General features: G+C 45.6%; 1 protein-coding gene across 1 annotated transcript in view; it reads right to left on the bottom strand.

The window, feature by feature from the left end:
• Nucleotides 1-15,041: 15,041 nt before the first annotated feature.
• LYPD6 (LY6/PLAUR domain containing 6) overlaps nucleotides 15,042-23,662 on the bottom strand; it is a 10,043-nt gene continuing 1,422 nt past the window's right edge. Inside the window, exons 2-5 of the mRNA XM_009583010.1 lie at nucleotides 23,607-23,660; nucleotides 21,562-21,660; nucleotides 16,336-16,466; nucleotides 15,042-15,245 (exon numbers count right to left, since the gene is read on the bottom strand). Of these exons, the coding sequence (XP_009581305.1) occupies nucleotides 15,042-15,245; nucleotides 16,336-16,466; nucleotides 21,562-21,660; nucleotides 23,607-23,660 (488 nt within the window). The remainder of the gene's footprint in view (nucleotides 15,246-16,335; nucleotides 16,467-21,561; nucleotides 21,661-23,606; nucleotides 23,661-23,662) is intronic.

Here is a 23,662-nt window from a genome sequence, read left to right as displayed (position 1 = left end):
CACTCTTGGCTCAGTCAAAATTTAGTGCAACTTTTGTCTGGGTAATGCCTGCACAAGGTGATGATCTGAGAGGTTTAGCTTCCTGTCAGATAGCTAGGGATTTTAATCATTGTGTCTTTTTCCAATGTTAACTGACAAATACGGATTTCAAACTTGTTCTAGGTTTGTATAGTACTTCTGTTCCCTACTAAGGGTCTAAGCCAGTTATCACCAAAGTCTTTTTATTGGCTTTAATGGGTTTAGAACCAGATCCTTTACCAAGTGCCTGTATCTTTGTTAATGATTGCTGCAAGCCCATAACTTTGCTGGATCACGGAGGTGGAAGTGAGGAAGACTTTCCACTGGAGAAGTGAGTGCTGTCTACTCTAAATTCACTCACTAAGCCAGCAGTTGAGAGGTTATCTTGCTCACCTACCATCATTGTCATCACTGTTGGCTCTAGCCTGTACAGATTCCAAGGTTGAAGTGTATGACTTTTGAGGCAGGATTTGTTTATCACTTTGTCGTGGAATTTGTGCAGTATTTCCAGAGCCCAAGTTCTTGACCTCCTCTCTACTGTCCAAGAAAGCTATATTACTTCAAAGTCTTCTATTGATTTTTTTTTCTCATTCTCATCAAGAGGATTAAAAATGCTTGAGAAGCTGCAACGTGTCTTGTCTGTTTGCAAAGTACAATTATTTTGCAGAACACAAATTAGCTCATTTGATAAAAGAGGGTTAGTGTCTCGCTGGACCGTAGAGTACACTGTTATGGAGAACTTTGTTGGAGAAATATTAGAAAAATGGATTCTGTGAAATGGTTCACATGTATTTTAACTACAGTGAAGACTCTTGATGCTATCTTTTCTTCAGGTGACTTTGCTGTACTTGCCTTTCTATGTTTTATAAGGGGTGGGAGCTGTCAGGCAGCTATCCGAATTAAGCTTGGGACACTAGTTTTTGAGTCCATATCCTTTACAGTTTTGTCCTGGAAAGGGCTTTTACAGTGTTTTTTCAACAGCTTCAGCCCGAGGCAGAAATCTCACTGAAGATAGTGGGAGTTTTGCCTTGACTTCACTGATATTAATGTTTCATGCCAGAATTTGAGGGGAGGTATGATTTCCTGATATTTTTCTAAATAAAATTTTCTCATACATATTGATTCTCAAAAGAGGCTAGAACTGTTCCAGTTCTATTTCCCTCACATCAGAAGAGCTATACCATGATTAATTAACTTGCTACTATGAAATAAAAATTTGTGAATACAGTGTGATTAACTGTACTTCTGATAATAAAAAACAAAACAACTTGCAGTGTTACAGAATGAATTCCTTTCTAGGATAAAGAAACAAACACATGAGAAGAGCTGTTGTATGTAAGGTCACATCTGCCTCCTTAGCAAAGATTACTGCTCTGTGGGAAGTACTATTTGTTTTAATTCAGAGAGGCTATTAATTTCTAGATGTTATTAATTCATTACGGAATATACCAGAATTTCTTTTTTGCAATAAATTCCGTAAAAACTTATTTAAAGTGGTGATGCTGAGCATCACAAGAGCAGTGCTATCTTTGTGTAGTTACATTTGCAAGCATGTTATTATATGTGGAGAATATGCTTAACATGGTGCAAGTCTAGAAGTTATTTGTAGTAATCAAAAGGCTAAAGAAATGTTATAGGTGAAATATTTGTCACTTAGGTGCCCTAAGATATGAGGTTTCTACAGGATTCCTAGTAAAGGTGAGGAGAAAAACTACTGAGTTATCTTTTTCTCTCCTAAAATATCTTAGTACTAATCTTACATGAGCTATTATCCTGGTGAAGTTCTACACCACCATAGTCTCCTAAATAGCTGGTGGCGTCACTGCTAAGGACAGTAGTGGTGACATGATTTTGATAAGTTACAAAAATAAATTTGAAACCAGGCTTAAAAGTTTAATAGGGATAAATATGCAGGAAAAGATACTGAGAGAAATGGCCAGTTCACAGCTGGAAAGGTGTTTTCCTGTCCTGTGGAAGATGAAAGCCATCACTGCATGTCTGAGCTCAGTGAAAGAGGAAGATGTTCCTTTGTTGGTTGAATCAGTACAGGGAGATACTTAAATATCTCGAGGTCTTCGATGCAGCGATTGGGATCTTTCTCTTTCCACCTGACGGCTCCTGAAGTTTAGACTCAGTGGTGGCTTTTACTGGTAGAAATGTTGAAGTAGCAAGTTCCAAAAACATTTCCGCTTGCAGCAAGCAAAAAGCTTACACCGTTTTCAGTGCCATGAATGTTCGTATTTAAGCTGTGCTACGGTAAGAGCTAATTGTAAAAGTTGTGGTGTTGATTTTGTGGTGGGTAGGACAGAAGTACGGTATTTTAACACATTGAGGGTTGTGTGTGGAGGAGTCTGTTCTAAATCCTTTACTCAACCACTTTGGTTCCGTTCAGTTTGGTTCATTGATTTATTCAAGACACATCCTCATGTAACAGTGCAGGTGTTAGAACTTAGCTTTATATTCAATTGTGCTTAACTGGTGAGAGAGCAAATAAACTAGTCTTTCTCTGATTCACAGAGTTAAAAATTAACACTATACCGTCTGTCATGTGGAGGGAGTAAAAATGCTGTTAGTGATGTAGAGCTGAAATGTAATAGCAAAGTAATCGTGTGACCTGCCGCATGTGCCCAGTCCTTTTAAAGCCTCTTTTTATTAAGAGTTGCTGCTTTTTTACTCAGCAGCCTGAAAATTGTCATTCAAACTAATGTTCACTGTGCATACATTTATAGAGAACAGGAAAAATAAGCCGGGTAGTCAAACAGCTCTCCTACAGAAGAGCATAAACAGTGAAGAACTCTATTCTTCCACTAGCAGCCACCTGGCTGGAAAAAAGCTCTCAAAATAGTCCAGAGGGTCAAAGGGATCTCCTGGGGGAGAGGACCTCTTTTCTTTGACTGCCATCTTGGCTGCAGGCTCGTTGCCCTTTCTTGCTAATTGCGGTGTCATTCAACAAGAGACGCGCTGGTTCATGAACCCGCAGGAGAGCACAGCTGTAACTTGACAGCTCCAGGTAGCTGATGCAGAAAGGTGAGGCCGCAGGACGTAAGCTACTTTGTCACGGTAACATACACAAAACTTGGTCCGTGAGCTTGTCTTACTCTAAAAGCTTCTGCCCGGTTAGGCTAAACTAATTGCAGAAATCTGGATATATAGTGGAAAAACACATGAATTTGGAAGAACTCAGTGTACGGATCCTGTGTTGATGCTGTTGTGCAAGTAATTTGAAATAAGTACGGGGTGGCAATACGATTTGTATGATCCAAGGCATCAGAGTGCTCTTGCTAGGCTCTTTTTGGCCTCCGCTGCACCCTTAGACAGCAGCAGAGCAACTCTCCGTGCAGTTTGCCTGCTGGACTGAAAGAAATGTGAAAGCTGCTGATTCAAAACACGTTTGGAATTGATTTTCATGGGTGCATGGTCTAAAATGTCTGATAGATATAGATAAGGAGGTTATTGTTACTATGGTGTGTTACGAGTTACACAGCATATATTTCTGAAATCATGTACTTTAGGAACGAGGTAACTTCTTAAACCACAGTGTCACCACTTAAAAGCTGCCCCTGTGACCATGTTTATTAAATGAATTCCTTCCCTTGCTCTTGAGCTAATACTTAGTGGACACTGATACCAAGCCTCGCGTTTGATAGCAAAGGAATGACAGAGATGGCCCGTTAGCATCGCAGCAGAGCTGAGGAAGGAGGATGAACCGAATCTGTGTGAATTAACTGGTAAGTGGATAATCGAGGGCTGAAATACCTCACTTCATCCAAAATGAAGCATCCCGTGTATAGATATTTTTGCGTATTCATTTTTCTAGCAAAATAGGACAATTTCACACAAAATTTTCAAACCTTTCTCGATTTTTTTTTTTTTCCAATTTTGCTTACACAAAGACAAAATCCATACACAATTACTGGTGTTCTCTCTGAATAGCTGTTTTTGCCACATATGCATCAATATTTTTTTTTTTACTTGAGCTGTCCTTATGCACATAAAAGTCATGGTCAGGAAAACACTCTGGTTTAAGCTTTCCTTTTAAACAGCAGAATTTTACACCCGTTTGTTAGGACCCACTAGAAAATCCATAGAGATAACCCAAAGCTTGAAAAGTTGCATTTTCATAGCTTGGCGTCTCCCCATCCTTCATGGCTCGTGACAAAAGTCTTGCTGAGTAGATCGGGAGAGCAAACACTACCAGTACTCAAGTTTGCTAACTCCTGTTGAAACCAAGGTATCCTCCTGTTATCGCAGAGCTGCGATTAGTTATTAACTCAGGCTAACACTAGGACCGTAATGCAAAAGTGTAGCAGTGAATTATTTCCTAACGAAGACAAAGCAGGATGCATTAGTGCTGCTGCTCCGGGACTGGCTTCTGCCTCCTATCAGGGGGAAAAACCCTCACCAGCATTTACTCACACGGTGGCTACAGTGTTTTGCCGTTTAGTATCAATACTTCGTTGTATGTCATTGTTCTAATTGGCTGTGATTTATTTTATTTTATTTTATTTTAGCTTGAAAAAGCATCGGATGGGAAGGATGCTTATAGCTAGGCGTGCTGTGAAAGGCAACGTGATGCTTGTTCCAAAAAGGGATCACCTGTGCAATTGCTATGTCAGGAACGAGCACTAACGTTGGTCAGAATTTCCAGCAGAGGAAACTAATTACAGGTAAGATATTAATATAGAGTAAAATTCCTGCAGTTTATTTTAAGCGATTACCTTTTCTCTTCAAGCATAACTTCAGCAGGGCTAACTAATTTTAATTGCAATTAGAGTGGTGAAGTAGTGAAGTTTTGACCCTGCTGTTAAAACTGTGGGCCAAAGAACTTCATCTGCACTCAAGACCTCAGCTACACCTGAGCACTGGTTGCTGCCACTGGTATGACCTGGGCTTTTTTTTTTTTTTTTAAACTTTTGGGGCAGTTGGTCAGCTGTTTTAAATTATTTCATTGAAGCCAGCAGACCTGCTCTAATTTCCACCAAATAAAGGTGCAGCTCATCATACTTTAACGAACCAAGGAAGGTTAAACATTGCCGTGCCTGAGTGCTTGCTGTTCCAAGCAGGTCAGTTGGAGCCTTTTGTGCCCTTAAGTTTTCGTGCGGTTTTTTTAGGGAAACTTTTCCCTAAATGTGGAAATTGTCCAGGGGCTACATGCCCATATGCACACACGCACCCGAGGCTCGCAGCAGCTGCTTGATGATGACAATAATATCTTGTATCAGCTGCAAGAATAAGTTATGTGTTGGCTTTTTCATAAGACCCTCCTCTATTATAATTCTCTTTGTTTCCAATGGAATAACGGCATCTGACAGCCGCCTTTGTCAGGAGCAGATCTTTGCCGGGGGACGCATGCAGCATTGATGATATATACTGTTTAGGTCTGGTTTAGAGATGCAAAGTTTATTTTTGCCGTGTGAGGGTTTTCTGTGCCCTGTTAATATGCAGGGTTTAACCTTAGGGTACGTACACCAACATGTGCCCTAACCAGGTGACCGAGACTGAATCATTTGCTCATGATCCCATCCGAAACGTTACACTCAAACACAAAAAACTCTTAAAATAGCAAATTCTAGCAGCAGCAGCAGCATAGCAAAGCTGGATTTGCTGCAAGACACCAAACCAACCCCATTTTCTAGTTGAACAGACCCCCCCTCCCTCGCTGGCAGGTTTTCAGCAGGTGGGTAATGACGAGGGCTCAAAGCCCTGCAGCTGGTTCTCCCCCCCCAGCCCTGCTCTGCTCGTCCTCCGGCAGCACGGCCCTGCGGTGGGGCCTCTTTTGCTGAGCTGCTGAACTAATCCTGCCTCTTCGGAGAGGATTGGGTCGATGTTGTATCACCTCGACGTGGGTAAGTTGTGTCTATGAGATGCTCTCAGCCTTTTGGCTCTGAATACTGTGAAAATAATTTGAATTGCTGTATTGTCTTGGGTCTTGAGGCAGTGAAGGCCCTATAAATGTCCTACAGGTTTTGGAGGGGCTTTATCTGGGCTTGTGCTGGGGTGGAGGAGGATGGGCGTCAGTAGAAGGGCAATCCAGCATGGTTGCATGAATTCCTGCTTGGTTTGTGGGCGGCTGCAAACCTCCTGCTCTCCCTCTGGGCAGCACTTGGAGGAAGGAGACCCAAGCGTGACGTCTGCTGCAGTCTTTGCTGAGAAGCTGCTGTGGTGACAGGAGAAAAAGCCTCAAGGCATGCAATGAACTCAAGTGTTGCTAAAATACTTGGGTGGTTTTGTATCGGCTGGGGTTTCCCGAGGGCTGACTTTGCTGCAGAGACCACAGGGCTGCAGCTCAGCCCCGGAGCCATGGTGGTGGCTTAGCTCAAGAAAACCTGACGCTGAAAGATCTTTAAGCAAGTAATTTACTAATTTGGGTAGAACTTACACGCTGGAGTGGAGCTCACGAGCTCAAGATAAACGTGGTTATTTAGTTATTTTGCAGGACTGCTTTGTTTACTTGCCGGACTTAGATATATTTCTCTTTTTATTTTGTCCAGTGATCTTTGCTCCCTCTCAGGGGGAGTGTTGTGTGGCAAGTGTGTTTTAAATCCAGAAGTACATAAAATTTCAAGAATATTGAAAAATAGAGGTTGGTGATGAATAGTAAGATGAGAAGCCCCAGAGGTGCAGGAGCGAAGTACATTTGTGTAGAGGTGTGGGAAAGAAAATTAGTGTGTGAGGGGAGAGGGCAGGATCGTTGCTGACTTGGTACTTTGGGGTCTGGGAGAAAGGAGAGAGAGAGAGAGAGACCAGAAATGTTTGGGATTTAGAGATAAAAGCGTAGACAATAACATTAGTAATTCTTACAGGCAGGAATCAGAGTAGGAATCAAAGGAAACCCAGGTATTTAACTCCATCCTGTTATTTGTGAAAGTCATCCAGAGGAACACATGACTTTCAGCTCAGTGGCCCTACAAGCCAACATCCTCCTGGTTGTGCCCGTGGAATTCGGGTGTCGGGACCCCCAGTTCCTGCCCCTTCTCCTCCTCCTGCTCCTCTAACCCCCACCATCAACCCAAAACATCACCATGTCCTTCCTAAAACCGCTCAGCAGAGTACTGCTTGTGCAGGCGTGACTCTCTTCCAGCGTCTTGTCCCTTCCCAAGGGTTCATGTCCCATTTAATGACCCAAATATTCCGCAGAAACGGGAACGAACGGCGCGTGGGGTTTGATCTTTGCAGCCCTCCAAGGCCGCTGCTCTTCCAGCTAATCTCGTTAAAGACGTGAGAGCCACACACCTCCTATTGCTTTTGCCAGGGTTTTTTTTCTTGTTTTATTTTTTTAACTAAAAAAATAATCACTGCCTACGTAGTTAGTTGTCCTATATGGGAAACTGTTTGTTAGGCACTGCGGTGTGGACCGTAGCCTTTCACTACAGACTGTGCATGTTCAGGAAAGGTCCGTGACCAGCTCCTCCTTCTCCATAGGCATGTCCTGTCCTCGTTTTTCTGCAGAGACATATATATAAAGATGCATGGCATATGCTGTATAGAAATAGGTATGGTACTTATAGGCAGATAGATAGCAGCATGCTTGCCTGGCTCTTACACAAGTTGAGGTTTTACGTGCACAGGGAGGGTCAGAGACTGAAAATCTGTCTTTGAGTGTAGGAATCCTTTATAAAGGAGGATTTTCACAAGCATGCTCACAAACGAACCTAACGGGTCAGGTTAACTGGTATGCCACGGGGGCAGTTGTAGCACATTTCCTCTCTCTGCCAGCCTTGTGTTATTGTTCGGGTTTTCTGCTGGGTCTGATGCTGGAAAATTGCTGCAGACTGGCTGAATATCTGGGGGTGGAAGGGGCTCAGGAGGCCGTCAGGTCCAACCTCTGCTCCCTGCAGGGCCAGCTAGGAAATCTGGGCGGCTGAAAAGACGCTGAAATGTCGATGAGCAAAATGTCAATAAAATTAACGCCTTCTGTCCCTGCGCCTGCCTACCCACCGAAAAAAATTGTTTCTGAAAACCTGTTGAAAGTATCCCAATGAAAATTAAACTGAAAAAGCATGGACCAGCTCTATTATTCCCAAATTTCTAGTGTAATGAATGAGGTTTTCTGCTACACACTAACGCCCCCAGCGAGGACAAGAAATAGCTGGGCTTTTTTCTCTTGACAAATATCCTGCCATCCTCCATTAAGGAAAGAAGCCGTGGTCTTACCTGGACTAAAGCCAAAGGCGGCTGGTGGAGCTTTGAGCCCAGCACCCAAACCTGAAATCCACATAAAAACCGGGACTAAATAATAGTTGCAAACTAACTATGGCTTTTATCTTCCACGGGCTGCTGTGGTGCCTTTAAAATAATAGCCCTTCACCTTGGCAATGGCAATTCTTGCTTTGTTGGGTTTTTTTTCGGTAAGGCTTAGGCTGCTATTTCAGGAGCTGCACAAACACAAAGGTCTCGTCGGTGCGGAGTCTGACAGGGGAAACCTAACAGGATTATGAGACTGAAATTTCATGCAGCTGGGTATTATGCTTCACCAAGAAAGTAATCTCTACCGCTAAAATTGCAGCGTCTGGCAGATTGGAAAAGCTTTAAGAAAAGCAAATGTCGTCTGAGGGCTGGAGGGGTTTGTTTCTAAAAGAGACCCAGCGATAGCCCATAGGGATTAAGTGATGACTGGTAGAAAATGTTGGGAAAGGAACTCGTTGGAATATATTTCTCCTGGAGAAAACTCAAAACGTTGGTTAGTGGGATATTTTCAGGTGACAACCCATCATTTTGGCTGCGAAAAAGCCATGTATGGGCGCACGTGTTGCACCTTACCTTGTGCTTAGGTTGGTAAAACATTAGTCGAGTGTGAACAGTAAGAAATACCCGTCCCAGGTGGTCAGCTACAGGGTCAGCACAACCAGCCCTGCCTTTTTCTGGTCCCCGCGACGCCTGCCATGGGCTTTTATTTGGCTGTCCGGGTACAGCACCGCATGGCACACAGCCTCACAGCAGGAGGCTTATTTACATTTTTACAGTAAAAACCTGAGCAAGTTACCCCCTTAAAATAGTTACCTACTCCAAATATTCTCCTTCCAGCAGCCGGCAGCAGAAAGGCCTGGGCTGTAGCCCCTTGCCACTGTCCCAGATCAATGCTTTTTGGGTAGGAAGGTGGGGTTAGTCATTTCTAACACGCATGAACTGACAAGTTGAAGTTCAGCCTGTCCTCAGCAGAGCTTGATAGGAACACAGGTAGCATAACTAAAACCTAGTTGAATTTTACGTTGGAGAATAGTGAAATGTTTATAAACGTCAGTAAAGCTGGCTCTTTCAGATTGCTTCTCTCAGCGTATGAAAACTTACTTTGGGAGGGGGTTTTTTGACAGCTTGGTATCACTTTCTTTGTTTTTCCAGTATCATCAGCCCTATGTTGGATTTGTTTGCATTTATTGTGGATAGACTCTGTCATGTTGAAGATATCCTGCAATTTTTAGTCTAAGACTTGCAGGTTTGAGTGGTGTATGATGACATGTGTACATGTTACACGTCTAAAATCTGATGAAATCTTAAAAAGGGTTAGAAACCTGAAACCCTGTAAATACATATAAGTTGAGATATATTTAAAATGCTTTTAAATATATAATGTCAATGCTAAAGGAATGAAGTTATTAGATCAGGCTGGGAGATGGGTGGCTCGGGAGGAATCGAAGTGGACTCTGGGATTAATGTCAAGGGGAATCCCTCCCGGAGATGAGCAAAGAGAAATTGATACAAGAACCGATCAAATGATCTAACGAGGTTGGCATCGTAAAGCATATATTAGCAAGATGCAACAAAAATTGGAAGCCCTTTTTAACATGCATCTGGAATTGTAACGCTGTGGGGTGTACAAGGACTTTGATTCAGAGGGTTGGTTCCCATCTTGGTTTTTTTAATTCTGAATTGATGCCACTTTGGGCATTGCCATTTTCAAGGTTTGCACCTTCAGATCATGAGAGTTCACATACACTTGCCATTGATTCCATAATATACGTATTTCAAGTGCATTTTCCATTTCCTTTCCCGCTACCTACATATAGGTATGGTGATACCATTGACCAGAGTTCAACTTGTTGGCAGTTTCTTGATGGAAAGAGCGAGTCATGATGCGGAGTCCTCTCCCCAGCCTTGAATGGGAATATACGGGAACCTCCAGGCGTTAGTCAGACACTTGGGCCATGACTTTTGCTGGTTGCTTGAGCCTCTTTAAGGGGTATAAAAATACTCTCAAAATCTTTGCCCAGCCAGTCAGTCCAAACTGGTTTTTGTGGGACTATGCTGGATTTTGGCTGGCAAGGGAGAAGAGGTTCTCGGGTCTCAAGAAAAATAAAATTATTAGGGATTACAGCTACTGCAATCAGGAGGTTCAGCATCGCTCTGGCTGCCTTGGTGGTTTTGCATGAACTGGGTTGCTGAAAGCTGGGCTGGGCTGATTTGCCCAAGAAAGCAGGCGAAGGCTGTGTCTAGTGGTGTTTAAGGGGAGGAGAAGAGCTACGCAGTCAAGATGACTTGTTTTTACTGACAATGAATTTGACTGCTTTGCAGAAATTAAAGCAAAGCGTTTGTTAACTAACACCTGCCTTCAGCTCACTGCGCTGTAACGCAGAAAAATCAGTAATTCAGCAATGAGCTAAGCAGTGCTGCGAGCCTGGCGGTTATCCCGTTCCGCACCCTGAGCAGGGACTGATGTTTCCAGAGGTACCTGTTGAAATGGGATAATAAAGTCTCTTCCCTCGAGGCGTGTTTGTAAGCCAAAGGTGCACCAAACGGCGAACTGCCGGAGAGAAACTTCTTTTAGGACTAAGGGGAAGTGCAGGAGCTGTAAGTAAGTCGATGTACTGTGGTTAACTGTGCTACTGTAAATGGCATTTCTTCAACTTAAAGATGTGGGAATTGGGGCTGTGCAGAAACACGGTGGGCTGCCTCCAAGTTTCACGTTATCCACAAATAACTTTGTCCGAAACCCTTTCATTAGCTACATGAAGTTGTTTACATCCAAGTAATTGTTGGTTTCAGGAGTGGAAATTAGAAATAACTGCATGAAAACCTCCAGAACGCACTGGGACTAAATTAATGTGATGGCACAATTATGGAACACGTAAAGCTTTCCCAGAGCAGGCGAGGGAAAGGAAGATCCAGGGGTCACAAACTAAACAGGAACCTCCTCAGACTTATTTTATTAAATGCCCAATATAAAACAATTTGTAAGAAATAAATAACCATGGGAGCTCAATAGGAGGAAACCATGGGGCAGATTCATTAGCTACAGGGAGAGTTAAAACAAAATGCTCTAAATACAGCTCAGCTCTTTTGGTTTTTTTGCTACTAGGACATCAGAGAAAGGAAAAGGGGACAGGGGAGCAGAGAGCAGTGTCCCAGCGCAGGGGGAAGAGCAGGGCTGGTGATGGCAATTGTACGTCGTTACCAGACACCTCACACATCAGCTGAATATTTAAAACATTTATTTATACAAATGTACAGCATTTACAAGGGTTAAAAAATGAGACATTTAAAAGCCACATCACATATATAGAGCCTAAAAAATAAATACGGTGCAGCTCAGCATTTATGTGCTTTAAAAAACCCCCGAGAGCTCCGTGGGCAGACCGGGCACGCGGACTTGCCGGTACAGGGAGGATCCTGTGCAGGTTCCCTGCTTGGTCTCAGTCACCTTAATTTGCTCTTTTAAGCTCAATGTCCATAATCCTCGTACCACAGCCGGAGGTGGCAGCTCAGCTGGATGGTGCTCGGGTCCCTTTCGAAGAGCCCAACTGTGGCACACCGGTGGGGGAGAGGGACGCACAGCACAAGAACCGGGACTTTCTCCAGCTGCAGCAACATCAGCGTCGGAGCAAAGCCGGTGGCGTGCTGAGGAGTGGCTCCTGCTCAGGGAATTGCCAAGCACTGGTCTTGGCAAAACCGTGTGGCTGGCAGCTGGATACCCTGGGTGGGATGTAGTATTTCCATCTAAGCTACTTCTCCTAGGCACGTCCATCCTGTGCCTGAGCTGAGACAATTTAACATCCACCTTAGCATACAATGAATCAGCCCCTGAAATACCACTTTTTCCTCCACTGACTGCAAAGGGAGTAGAAGGAACTGGCTTGGCTTAATACCTCTACAACGCCGATAACTAAATTTGATCTGTTGCACCCCAGTCTTTGTGGATAGAGAGTGCTACCAGGTACCCAAAAAGGTCTCTGGTCTGTCTGAGGTCCACCTAAACACGGTATGAAGATCCTGTCTGTTAGTGCATACGAGGAGCCAGCTAGCACCGGAGCCTGTGTCATCTCACTGCAGGCACCACACCTTTCACGTGGTGGTAGTGGTCCTGAAAGTCCAAAATCTTATGAAAAGATTTGGCCATTCCTGCAGCTCAGCCCACGCAGTTATACGTATCTAGCTCAGAGTTAGCGTGCCGCAGGTTAGGCTTAGTGAGTTCTGTTAAATAACAATGAAACTGCAAAATATATGGAAAATAGAGGGGGTGACATACCGAGAAGCCAGAAAACACAGGCAGAAACCTGACTGTAAGGCACTGACCAAGGCAGGCAGCTCAGGTCAGGAGGTAACTTCTGCTTCTTGCTGCTGGTTAGGTACTTTATTGACTGACTCCTAAATGCACGTGTTTAACAAGACTCAAAATAAAAATATAAATCCTTAAAGCGTCCAGCTGAGCTGCCACCACCAGCGCGTGAGCCCTGAGAGGGCAGGGAGCTCCCCACGAGTGCTACTGCTGGCCACATGCAATACAGCCCGAGCCTCGAGCCCACCTCGGTATGAACAGATAAGCAAGATGTTCCCGAGTATTCCCAGATTCCCACGCTTCCACATCATGCCGGCTTTCCAACACGTTCTCAAAGTGCGTCTCCTGGATCCGGCCCGTCTCCTACACAACGCTCGGCCAAGGTTTAACCCCAACCGCTGAGCGGGGTCCTTCCAGACTTAAACTCTTCCTTTTTGCAGGATAATAATAAATAAATATTTAAATTGCTGTCGGAGAAGTCCTAACACCCTCCACCTCATTCTCCCCCGACCCTACAGAGCAAGTGCCTGTGAGTCGGCACCGGGCTTCCTCTGCTGGAGAAAGCTTGCAGAGAAGGGGGACAGGCTTTATAAAGCCTGCAGGGTGGGTTTTTTCAGGGTCTCCAGAAATATATCTAACTTGCATAAAATAGCAGATTGCAACGACCCTCTTAATACTAGCCATCTGTGAGCAAGTCACAGGGGAGCTGAAAGGACATAAAAATGCAAGGGTTGCCTGAGTGAGCTCAGCTAGCGCTTCCTAAGAAAAGTTAGCTTTATATAAAAAGTGAAAAAAAAAAGGAAAGAAACAGCGTTCGAAGTTCAGCTTTCACAATAAAGCATATATACATTTTGAAAAAACATCACTTGGCAAAACACACCAAGGTTTCCCGAGTGCTTTTCTCCCCCCGAGAAACCACCTGAAACTAAATTGGGAGCGCTGCTCTCGGTTCTCCTCCTCCTTTGCCTCCAATAAAACTCCCCGGAGTGCAAGAAGAGTTCACGCCAAAGGCCACAAAACTCACGACGGCACCTTGCGTGCTCAGATCTGCAGTTTTCCAGCTACTGATGGTATCCAGCACGGACGCTGCTAGACGAGGGCTTGCTGGTACCCTCCAGGAGCCCTTTCAAAGCACTGAAGGTGTTTACAAAGCATTTGGATTCCAGCATTGGCTTCCTTCGTCTGCCTTTCACTGTGTAACTCACCAAAAAAAGCACTTCAGAGCATAAGCACACTGTCACTTGATAAAGCGCAAGTTAACCTTGGAGCACGATTAGCCAAAAATTAACTCATAAAAGAACAATTTATGACTATAGTGGGTTTTTTTTTTTTTAAAAGCAAAAAAAAATTAATTATAAAAAAGTTTGGTTTAACTTTAAAACAAGTCCATGGACACCCTGCTTTTATTACTGCCCCTGCAAAACAAAGCTGATTCTTTTTCAATAGTGATGCACAACATTTTTTATATATATATTTATGATAATTTATATATTAGAGGCTTACCCACTGGCAATTTCCCTAGCAATATCAGTATTAAGAATCATTTAAACACTTTAGATCCTACTCGACATACAAAAATAAATATTGCATACATGATTTCCGAGCAAAACAAGCAACACAGGTCACCAAAATACAGCTGTAGCTAGCAATAGTCCATACTGCATAGTGGGAGTGCATTAAATAAAATAACAGAAGCTATTCAGGATCAACTCTCTCTCACGCTGTAGAATTGGGGGCCAAAATACGAAAACATATAAAGCCCCAAAATCTGGCTCGGCAGGGACCAGCATCTCAACCTGGATACCCACCAGCTCTCCATACGCCTTCCTCCGCTCAAGAGAGGGTCGAGGACCACACACCCACCTCCGCTTGCTTCCACAACAGAGTTTTTAGAGTTTTTCTGGTCCGGTTTATAAACCAAAGTGGTTTTCTGCCCATCCCGGTGCGTGTTGTTACGGGAGTGGCTCTTCATGCCGCTGTGGACAACCTCGGAGGAAGCATCTGTGCGCGACGCTGGCCTGATCCAAGCTGCTGCTGCTCCCTCGACCTCATCCCTTCCAGCTACTGCTGCCGGGCTGCACGCTCCTGCCCTCCCCGAGAGGAGCAGGAGACGTGGGGAGACTGCAAAGACATACTGACTATATATTATTTACCGTACGTTCTCGAAACAGGTTAACGAGACACCGGAGTTAGTCCTCTGACAAATTATAACAAGAAAGTTTCAAAGGCGTAAGTGAGGATGCTAGCAGCTGGCAGTGATAGAGTAGTTTTAAATAATGTTTCTTCATAGAGAAAAGACAGACAGTACGAAAAGCACGTGCATCGGTCTCAGCCACGGGTTCTGGGAACATTTTGCACGAGTTTCTTCAGAAAACCTGTGATGGTTTTACCCTCTTCAAACGCGTCCACATTCCAGGCTCACTAGTTCATCATTAACAAGAAACGAGGAGGAAAATCAGTCTTTCGAAGACAACTCCAAAGCGCAGGCTCCGTCGGGAGAGGTTGAACGTCCATGCGGATGTTCTCACCCGGCTCAGCTGCCCGGACCCGCCACGCGTGGCAACGTGACCCAGTGCTGTGACATCAGCCCCAACCAGAGACACGCCGTTGTCAGCAGGACGGGCTGAGAAAGTCTCTGTGTTTTGTTGAGGGGGGAGAGGGTTGTAAATACGGCGTCTGTTGTGTTCCTTGGTAGTGGCAAGTTGCAGATGCTTCCTTCACAGCAGGAGGTGCAGATCTGAAAGAAACCAGGTGTTAACTCGGTTACTTGAAAAATACCACGGCCATTGAATAAAGACGTAGGGGAAATAATATGACATTTGCAAAGGAGCACAGTGGCCAGTCTGGGGTTTTTTCTCCCCCCTGTTATTTGCAAATTACTTTTCAGCTTGTCTCCCCCTCCCCCCCCCCCCCCCTTTTTTTTTTCAAATCTATCTACTTGGAGAACAATTTCACCTGTACAGGAACAGTACGTTGGCTGGTGCAAGTAGGGGACACCCATTTTGAAGAGGTTATTTTCTTTTCTACCCCAAAAAAGTAAACTGATGAAAACCAATGCTGTTTGGTCAAAGTAAAGCTCACAAGCCAGAACTCAAAGAAATCAGTATTTATTCATACAGGGTTTTTTTTGTTGCCTATCACCTCGGGTGCAGGCACTGGAGTGATAGACAATTCCTGTGCCAGCCCATAAGGACATGCAGCTCTGCCTTCCCAGGGCTCGGAAGGACAGTTACAGCACCCTGCCAGGGCACAGAGATTTAGAGCACCAAGACTAATGCTCCCGAGGCCAAGAGAGCATAAAATTATGTGCAAAACAGCGATGGGGCTGCAGTGTGCCTGGCAGCTCCAAAAGCTCTTTTATTTTAACCTGTTGGGGAAGTTCAAAAAGGTCAACTCTTGACCTTCAGGAAAATCTTTAATACATAACTGTTTGATTCAGATATAAAGCATCTGCTCCAAAGGTTTCGGGGCTTTCTGCCACCCGTTTCAGTAAGAAAACCAAGAGATGGTCGGCGAGCATCGGTCGCAGAGCGGAGGGGACCAAACACGTGCAGCACTGCAGGGAAAGCGCTCCTCGGCCAGAGGGGAGCTGCTTTGCTCCCCCGAGCTGCTGGCAGGAGAGTTATTTAAAGAGATTGTTCTTTTGTTCTGGGAGAGGTTATTCCTTTGTTGCTGTAACAAATGGAAATGAGCTGGAGCTCATTAAGAAGAGAAATTTCATTTTTGACGATGCTGATTTAGCCACTGAACCGGTCAGACTTCTGGTGGTGGCCAGAAGGATTCTGCCCAGTTTTCACCCAAGAAAAAAAGCAACTTTGATCCCATACCTTGTATTCTTCATGCTTTACGTAGGTGCATCCCGTAGACAGACAGTCCTCTAATGGTACACAGCGTTTGGTGACGGATACGCTTTCTCCAGTAACTTTCATCATGTGTTGGCTAAAGCAGTATCTTGTACCTAGAAAGATGGAAAAATGTGTTTACCTGTCAAATTCAAGGTTTGTGATAGTCTACAAATAGGAGGAAATAGGAAAGAAGTCTTAGATTTTTTTTTCAAACCTTGAGATTTAAAAAAAAGAGAATTTTGATGTATTTATTGCAATACATAAATGTCACTAAATACAGCCCCCCACCCCCCAAGCTCTGGCACAAACCTGAGGTTTCAAAGGTCTCTGGAACACGGAGATTTGTTTCCAGTGCAACCTGAGGTTTCAAAGGTCTCTGGAACACAGAGATTTGTTTCCAATGTTAATGTGGGTCTATATGTTACAGATAAAGAAACGTACATTGAATAATCAAGTTACAGAGGGACATTCAGATAAACACCCCAAATTTTGGGCACTGTTAGTTTTATAGGAATTGTCTTTAAAAAAAGAAAACCTTCACAATACCTGTTTAAGTCTGAAGCTAACTTTCATTTGTATAGGTTTGATTTTTCCCCAGCTTCATGCACAACCATTAATTCTGTAGAACTGCCTAAAGCATTACACATTGGAGACGCCTTTCCCTATATCCTAACAGCTCGTGCAAGCTGTCCTCGCTACTCACGCTCTGATCCTGGGTCTCCCACAGCTCCTGCGTAGCCTAGAGAAGATCCTTCACCCTCTCTGCCCCTCAGTCTTATCGTCTATAAAATAATGCCACAAGACCAACAGAACAGTTGGGAGGATTTCTGTATTTCTCAGTTTCCCAGTCTTTGGAAAAGGCACCATGAAATGGATTGTGTCCCTGGTATTCCCATCGCTTCTCCTGTGGGCTCCCTTGTCCCCAAGGGAAACCATCCTCCTCCTCCTCCTTTTTTCAGCTACTTCTCTAGGGACACTTGTAAAACGCACAGAAAATTCAAAGCAGGATGACTGACAAATGCTGTGGTTATCCTCAGGCGTAAAGGAATTTGGGTTTATTTCATGCTTTAGTCGTCAGAGGGAAGTTGAAGGTGCCGGTCCCCTTCCTAGAACTCCAAGATGAAAACACTGGATTCTCAACACAGGAAACATGCCATTATGTATTTCTTCTCTAAATTATACCTTGCTTCTTATTAATCAACCTTATTATTAATAAAACTGTTGCTTTCACAGGGGGAAAAAATGGACTGTGATTAATTTAAAGTGAACATTCCTGTTCAGCCCTCATCTCCGACGGGCAAAGCCCTGCATACTTCTCATGTTTTAGGCATTCGGCAACAGCCGAGCGAGACTGCCGACTGAACGCGTTATTCATGGGGCAATAAAGCCCCTCAGAAATCTGTCGTATCTTTGACCTGCTCTTATCTCAAGCGCCATATCCACAGCAAACAGACTTAACTTATCACCAGAGGCTGGAGATGCTCGGCGTGCTGTCTTCCTTCAAACCGGCCAGGGCTGCAACGCGCGGCTTTTAACGCGCTTTCCAGGCTCTCCTGCCCCGAGGGGTGAAGCTCACAGTTTTACCCCAGGGGAGCACTCTCCGCACGACGGCTTTGAGCTTCTCCAAGGACCTCGCCTGGAAGTGCCGTTCCCCAGCAAATCCTGGAGCTTTATTTCTCCTGCAATGGCTCTGTCTGTGTAGCGGAGCTTGCCCTTGACAGGTCCCAGATGGAACAAATCAAGCTTCTAGCACCCTATAACTCTTCTAAGGCTGTTTTGTTCTTTCTTCCAAGTGTGTTTTTAGAAAACATTGTGCAATCATCTTGGAGATATGTATTTTCCCCGACACAGAGGGACCAAGCACGCTCTCCTCGCACCGCTGTCACTGATGGCTATCAGCTCCTGCAAGGCAGGGCTGCAGCCACCAAGTAAGTCCACAACAAGCAACAAAATCCACTCACTCAAATTGAGATTAATTTTTGCACTGCGTTCTGGTCTGCCTCTCTTCTCAGAGAGCGTAATGAAGACGGGCGCGATGAAAAGGATTGGGCCAGAGAGCGCTGGGAGAGCCCCGCGCAAAGCAGAGATGGGGAATATCCTTATGGAAGGATTGCTCTGCAGAGAGGGAAGCTGCCTGCCAGAGGGAGGGAGGAGGAACTCCAGGCTGAGCCCGTGAAGAACACCAGCCCAATGCTATAAAAATTTTACCAAAAATATCAGAGAAATTTAGAGCGATTCAAATAAGACATTGCGGCATGAAAGTTGATGCTTCTAAGTACGGCGGTGCCCAAGCCAGGCAGCAGGACGGCCGCAGGGTAAGGATGGGTCTCGGTGGTATTGTACCAAAAAAGCATGGGTTTATGTTTCCTAAATTTTACAGTTCTAGAGTGTCTTTAAAGGCACTTGAGAGCCAGGCTGATTGTGGTGCAATATTCAGGCTGCCCAGCAACACATTCCATTACAAAAGCATTTGAAAATGAGATTGTTGCTCTATGTGATTATTTGGGGGATTTTCAGAGCTGTCGATTTACACTGACCCCCGGCATGACAGGTGACACCGTCACCTCTTCTTTTGCGTTTTTCCTTCTTCTGGTGGAACTGTCTTGCAAAGACTGCATGACGTGCTTCAGCTACGAGCTATCTCCGAACACTTATATACAATAGCCAGCCCCCGTCTTGACCTGCCAGGAGTAGGTAGGGAAACACTGAATCTGGTATTTCAAAGAGCCCCGAGTCACACGTTGACTTTTGAGAGCTCGTTTCCCCAACCACAGCCTCTAACAGCGCTTTCGGGTGCCACCTGCAGCGGCTGGAACATCACCGTGGTGGTGGTGGCCATCAACGAGATGTCAGCCCGCCCACAGACTGTCCAAAAATAGACTATTGGGAGTATTTTGAGTGCGGTATTTCCATACAAATTAGATCACTAACACAGTTTCTGCTTGAGCTGAAGCTAATAAATAACAGAAAACAAGGCTAATGCACAGCAGGAGGCCTGCCTTCTAGGAAATGCTTTTTCTAATCTCTGTTCAATACAGGGATTCATGTGTTTACTCTCCATTATAATGAGTTTTGTTATACACAAAATGTGGTTCCCTTTAAGTCCTACATTATAGTTAATTAAAGTATTTTGGTTTGCTTGGTTTTAATAGCATTCTGTCTTTAAAAAAAAAACAAACCAAAAAAAGCAAATACCAGGATGGAGTTTTCTTGTTTTCTCCCACCACTTGACCCAAGCAAACCAACAAGGGTTCGGATCACCGCAGCAAGGGAGGCAAGGCCATAAGCACACCCCTCTGACTCCCAGAGGTAAGGTAATGATAACCCCAGCCCCCAGAGCACGCCTGGAGTCACGCCTCAAACCCGAGGTTGCATTTCTGCGGCTCCCGCACACGAACTCAAATTCACATTTGAAAATTCAAGCAAGCGAGAAAGAAGCTGGCTCCATAAAAGCTTTCTGCTGTGGAAGTGTATTGGATGTAAAGCTAAGAGATGCCGACAAAAGCCGTCGGTGATGAGGCATCCCGAAGCAACGGCTGATTTCTGCAGCGTGGGGAGCAATGACATTATCAGCTTTGCTTCCACCGCGCAGAATAAGGACAGAGCATTTAAGCCGTAGTGCCCACGCCCTTTCCCCAATCATCTGAAGCACAGTGACTGCTGACTCAGCAGTGGAGGCCCTGGTCTCGCCCAAACGCCGGCAGCGAGGGGCCGGGGGTCCGTGCCGCAGGCAGAGCCGTGCTCCAGCCCCAAGGCACGCCATGTCGGGGCAGTCTGGGCACTAACGCGCTCCGCCTGGAGCAAAGCAATCCCTCCATTTAAAGGAGATAAGAAGTCCTCTGTTCTAAAGATTAAAGATAGACTCAGATTTCCAGCTAGCCCCTTCTCAGGGCTAAAACCCCGTCCTTCCTTCACGAACAGCGGGTGTTTGTACCAGCAGGGCTGGTGACCGTAACTAGCAGCTCCGGTCTGGTTGAACACAGCTGATGAGTTACAGATGCACCAAAGCATGGGTTTCCCCTCCCCTAAACAGCCATTAAGTACGAACTTCTCTCTCCAGATCAGCATTTTTTTGGAGTCAAGTCATTTCTGCTAGCTGTTACTAAAGGCAGACCTCGGAGTCGCGCCTCTCTCCTCGCACAGCGATCTGCGGGTAACGCTGCCCTTAGGCATTTAAATACCACCTACTCCTGTCAAAGCAGGCAGCGTCCGTGAATATTGGTCTCATCTGGTGCCAGCCAGCCTGATCTCTTTTATCGTTGTTGATGTTGTGCTGATTTGAGCTCAAAGCAAATAAATTCTCGGACAGATAACGTGCTCCGACATAGGCTGCAAACACAGCTGGTTCGTCCCTGCAGTGGAGGTTGTGGTCTTTCTCTTTCCAAATTAAATATTTTCAGAGGGCATTTGTAATGTCCCACAACAGACCACAGACATTCCAGATAGATGCTGAACGGCGCTGCCGAGCCTACAGACAGCACCCGGGGAGCGGTCAGCCCCGGCACCATCCCGCTGCCCGCGCGGCCCCAGCAGCATCCCTGCCTCCTGCCCACACGTGGTTCCCACACTGGTGAGGACACAGTCCACGTCCAACCCGTGCCCAGGGCTTCGTCAGGGGCTGTGGACAATCTTAATGCTTGTGAGGGTCTCAAAAAGAGAAGCGGTAAGGGAGGGGGAGATCTGAGGGGCTCACAGATACCTGGGTCTGATATTTGGGTGCCTGTATCCCAAAGCCCTTTCTGAGCAGTTCCCAACTCCAGGCTCCGACAGGAGTTATGAGCCCAAAATACTGAAAATATCTTGATGCCAGCTGAAAAGAGGCAGCCTTGGCTGCCCTGAAGTGTGGGCTTGTGCCACAGGGGAGGGAAGCGAACAAAGCAAGAACCTGTCCCGTACTCACCAGTAAGAGAAATACAACCCTTAAATAAACGTCAGCCTGATTTAATTTCCAGCTGAGCCAGAGGAGTACGGGGAGCAGATGAAAGTCCTAAACTTCATCCACGGCAAAGAGACGGAAAAGCTTAAAGGATTATTCGTATCGCTTACATACATCTTTCTTGTTGAGGAGGCTTACAAGCGGGAGCAGCAATCACCAGCGTCCCAGTACGCGTAAGGAATAGCGGGGGCTCAGTGCCGTCCCTGCGGCGGGGACAGCGAGCGGTTGTCGTAAGGTGGGTTTAAATTAAACGCTAGCGTGCGGCTGGTTACCTCTTGGACAATAGACATCCGGAGCCCATCGGTTGCATTCGTAATTATCTGCTGCCTTTTCGCAGGTGAAACATTTAAATCCGTGAGGATACGGTGTGGCTGAAAGGAATAGAAAATACTCAGTTAAAATAATCTGGTTCTACTACGCTTTTCAGAGGCACACAGCAGCATTTGTTCTCTTTAGACGTATCTTTCTACAAGTATACCCGTCAACTTCTTCAAGTTGGTCCTGATTTGTAAAAACCCTATCGCCAATAGCAATGCGGGAAAGGCACGCACAGATACAATAAGGGCCCAGTTCAACCCTGTTTACCTAGCAAAAGTGCCCGCTGCTGACTTCAGAGGGAGTTAATGTGAGCAAGGAGTACTTATTCTCTTGGTATCAGAGCTCACATCCAATACTGCTATTTTATCAGTGCTGATAACAAAATGTCAGATGGATTAAAATACTTCTGGAAACTCTCCCACCGAGGAAACGAGCTACCCCTTTTGAAGGCAGGCTGATGTCCCCAAAGGAAAGAAAAATCAGTTTGCTGAACCTCCAGTTTTTAACAGCAGACTCCGTCCTAGTTTATCTCACCAAACGAAGAGCGTAACTTCTTAAGTGGTCTCCTGGCAAAGCTTCTGTAGCACATTCAATACATCTTCAAGATGCTGCCACCTTCTCAGAAGCCAAATGGTGAATGGGTCACATTTAACTCCACGGGGTGAAGTAAGCGGAACCTCCGCAGCCCCGCAGGCCACATCTCACCTCTCCCGCCTCTTCACCTCCTCCCCTTCCCACTGGCTCTGGGCCAGACCCCGTTGGGGCTCGAGAGGTGAAGCAAGAGGCTTTCACTGCTTATTTCATTACTGCTTGGGTAAGGGCCAGCGAGTCTTAGACTAGATGTAAGGAAGAAATTGTTTACAATGAGGGTGGTGAAACCCTGGCACAGGTTGCCCAGGGAGGTGGTAGATGCCCCATCCCTGGGAACATTCCAGGTCAGGTTGGACGGGGCTCTGAGCAACCTGGTCTGGTTGAAGATGTCCCTGCCCACAGCAGGGGGGTTGGGCTAGATGGCCTTTAAAGGTCCCTTCCAACCCACACTATTCTATGATTCTATTCTGTAAGTCACCTGGGAGCATCTCTGGTGGGGCTGGTGCTGCCGTCAGGGAACAGCCTGGGGTGGGACAACACAACAGCACTAATTAAATTCACCCCTCTCACCCTGGACCGCTAGCAGGTTGTGGTTATGGCATAAAACAGGAGTTTCATCTTGCTTGTACAAAATATAAATTTTTCAGCCAAATTCGGAAAGGCGGTGAGTTTTCTCTGGGAATAGATGGCAGGTACAACTCTCTCCTTCTAGAATTAAATAAGTTTGTACCTGATGAAGCAAACAGACTAGTGAAAGGAAAATCCATGGAAGATGTAAAGATGCACAAATTTGCTATAGCATTGCGTCAGGGAGTTACTGAAATAAAGCCAGGAGCAGCTGGTGCCACAGCTGCAAATGGTTGTGTCCGGCCCTTGCTCACAGCTATCGATGCGCTCGGGCAAACCGCGTGGCCGTGGGGCTTGGTCTTATGGCCAGAGAGATTATTGAGGAACAGAAAACAGTGAACAAAAAGCTCCTGACACGCTCAGCAACTGCCTGTAACCCTATCTGTCCTTTAATCCCTTTGGGAAGCAACGGTCTGGTTTTATATCAACAAGTTTTATGAGTACTGGGGATATTTATTTAAACTTTGCTCAGCACTCAGCCCAGCCCCGATGTTTCTGCTGCCTTAACACACGTTCACCCTCGTCCTTACCCCCGTGCCGCGGCCGGCCGTGGCTTTGCAGCCCGCGCAAAGGTGGCTTACTGGAAGGGTGGAGGTAGACGATGTCCTTCACGGTGAAGTTATATCAACAAGTTTTATGAGTACTGGGGATATTTATTTAAACTTTGCTCAGCACTCAGCCCAGCCCCGATGTTTCTGCTGCCTTAACACACGTTCACCCTCGTCCTTACCCCCGTGCCGCGGCCGGCCGTGGCTTTGCAGCCCGCGCAAAGGTGGCTTACTGGAAGGGTGGAGGTAGACGATGTCCTTCACGGTGAAGTCCCTGGGCTGCACGGCT

This window comes from Fulmarus glacialis, unplaced genomic scaffold (genome assembly GCF_000690835.1).
Source record: "Fulmarus glacialis isolate BGI_N327 unplaced genomic scaffold, ASM69083v1 scaffold10900, whole genome shotgun sequence".
Classification (NCBI taxonomy): Eukaryota; Metazoa; Chordata; class Aves; order Procellariiformes; family Procellariidae; genus Fulmarus; species Fulmarus glacialis.
The sequence above is the reverse complement of the archived record's forward strand: the minus strand, read 5'-3'. Positions and strand labels throughout refer to the sequence as shown.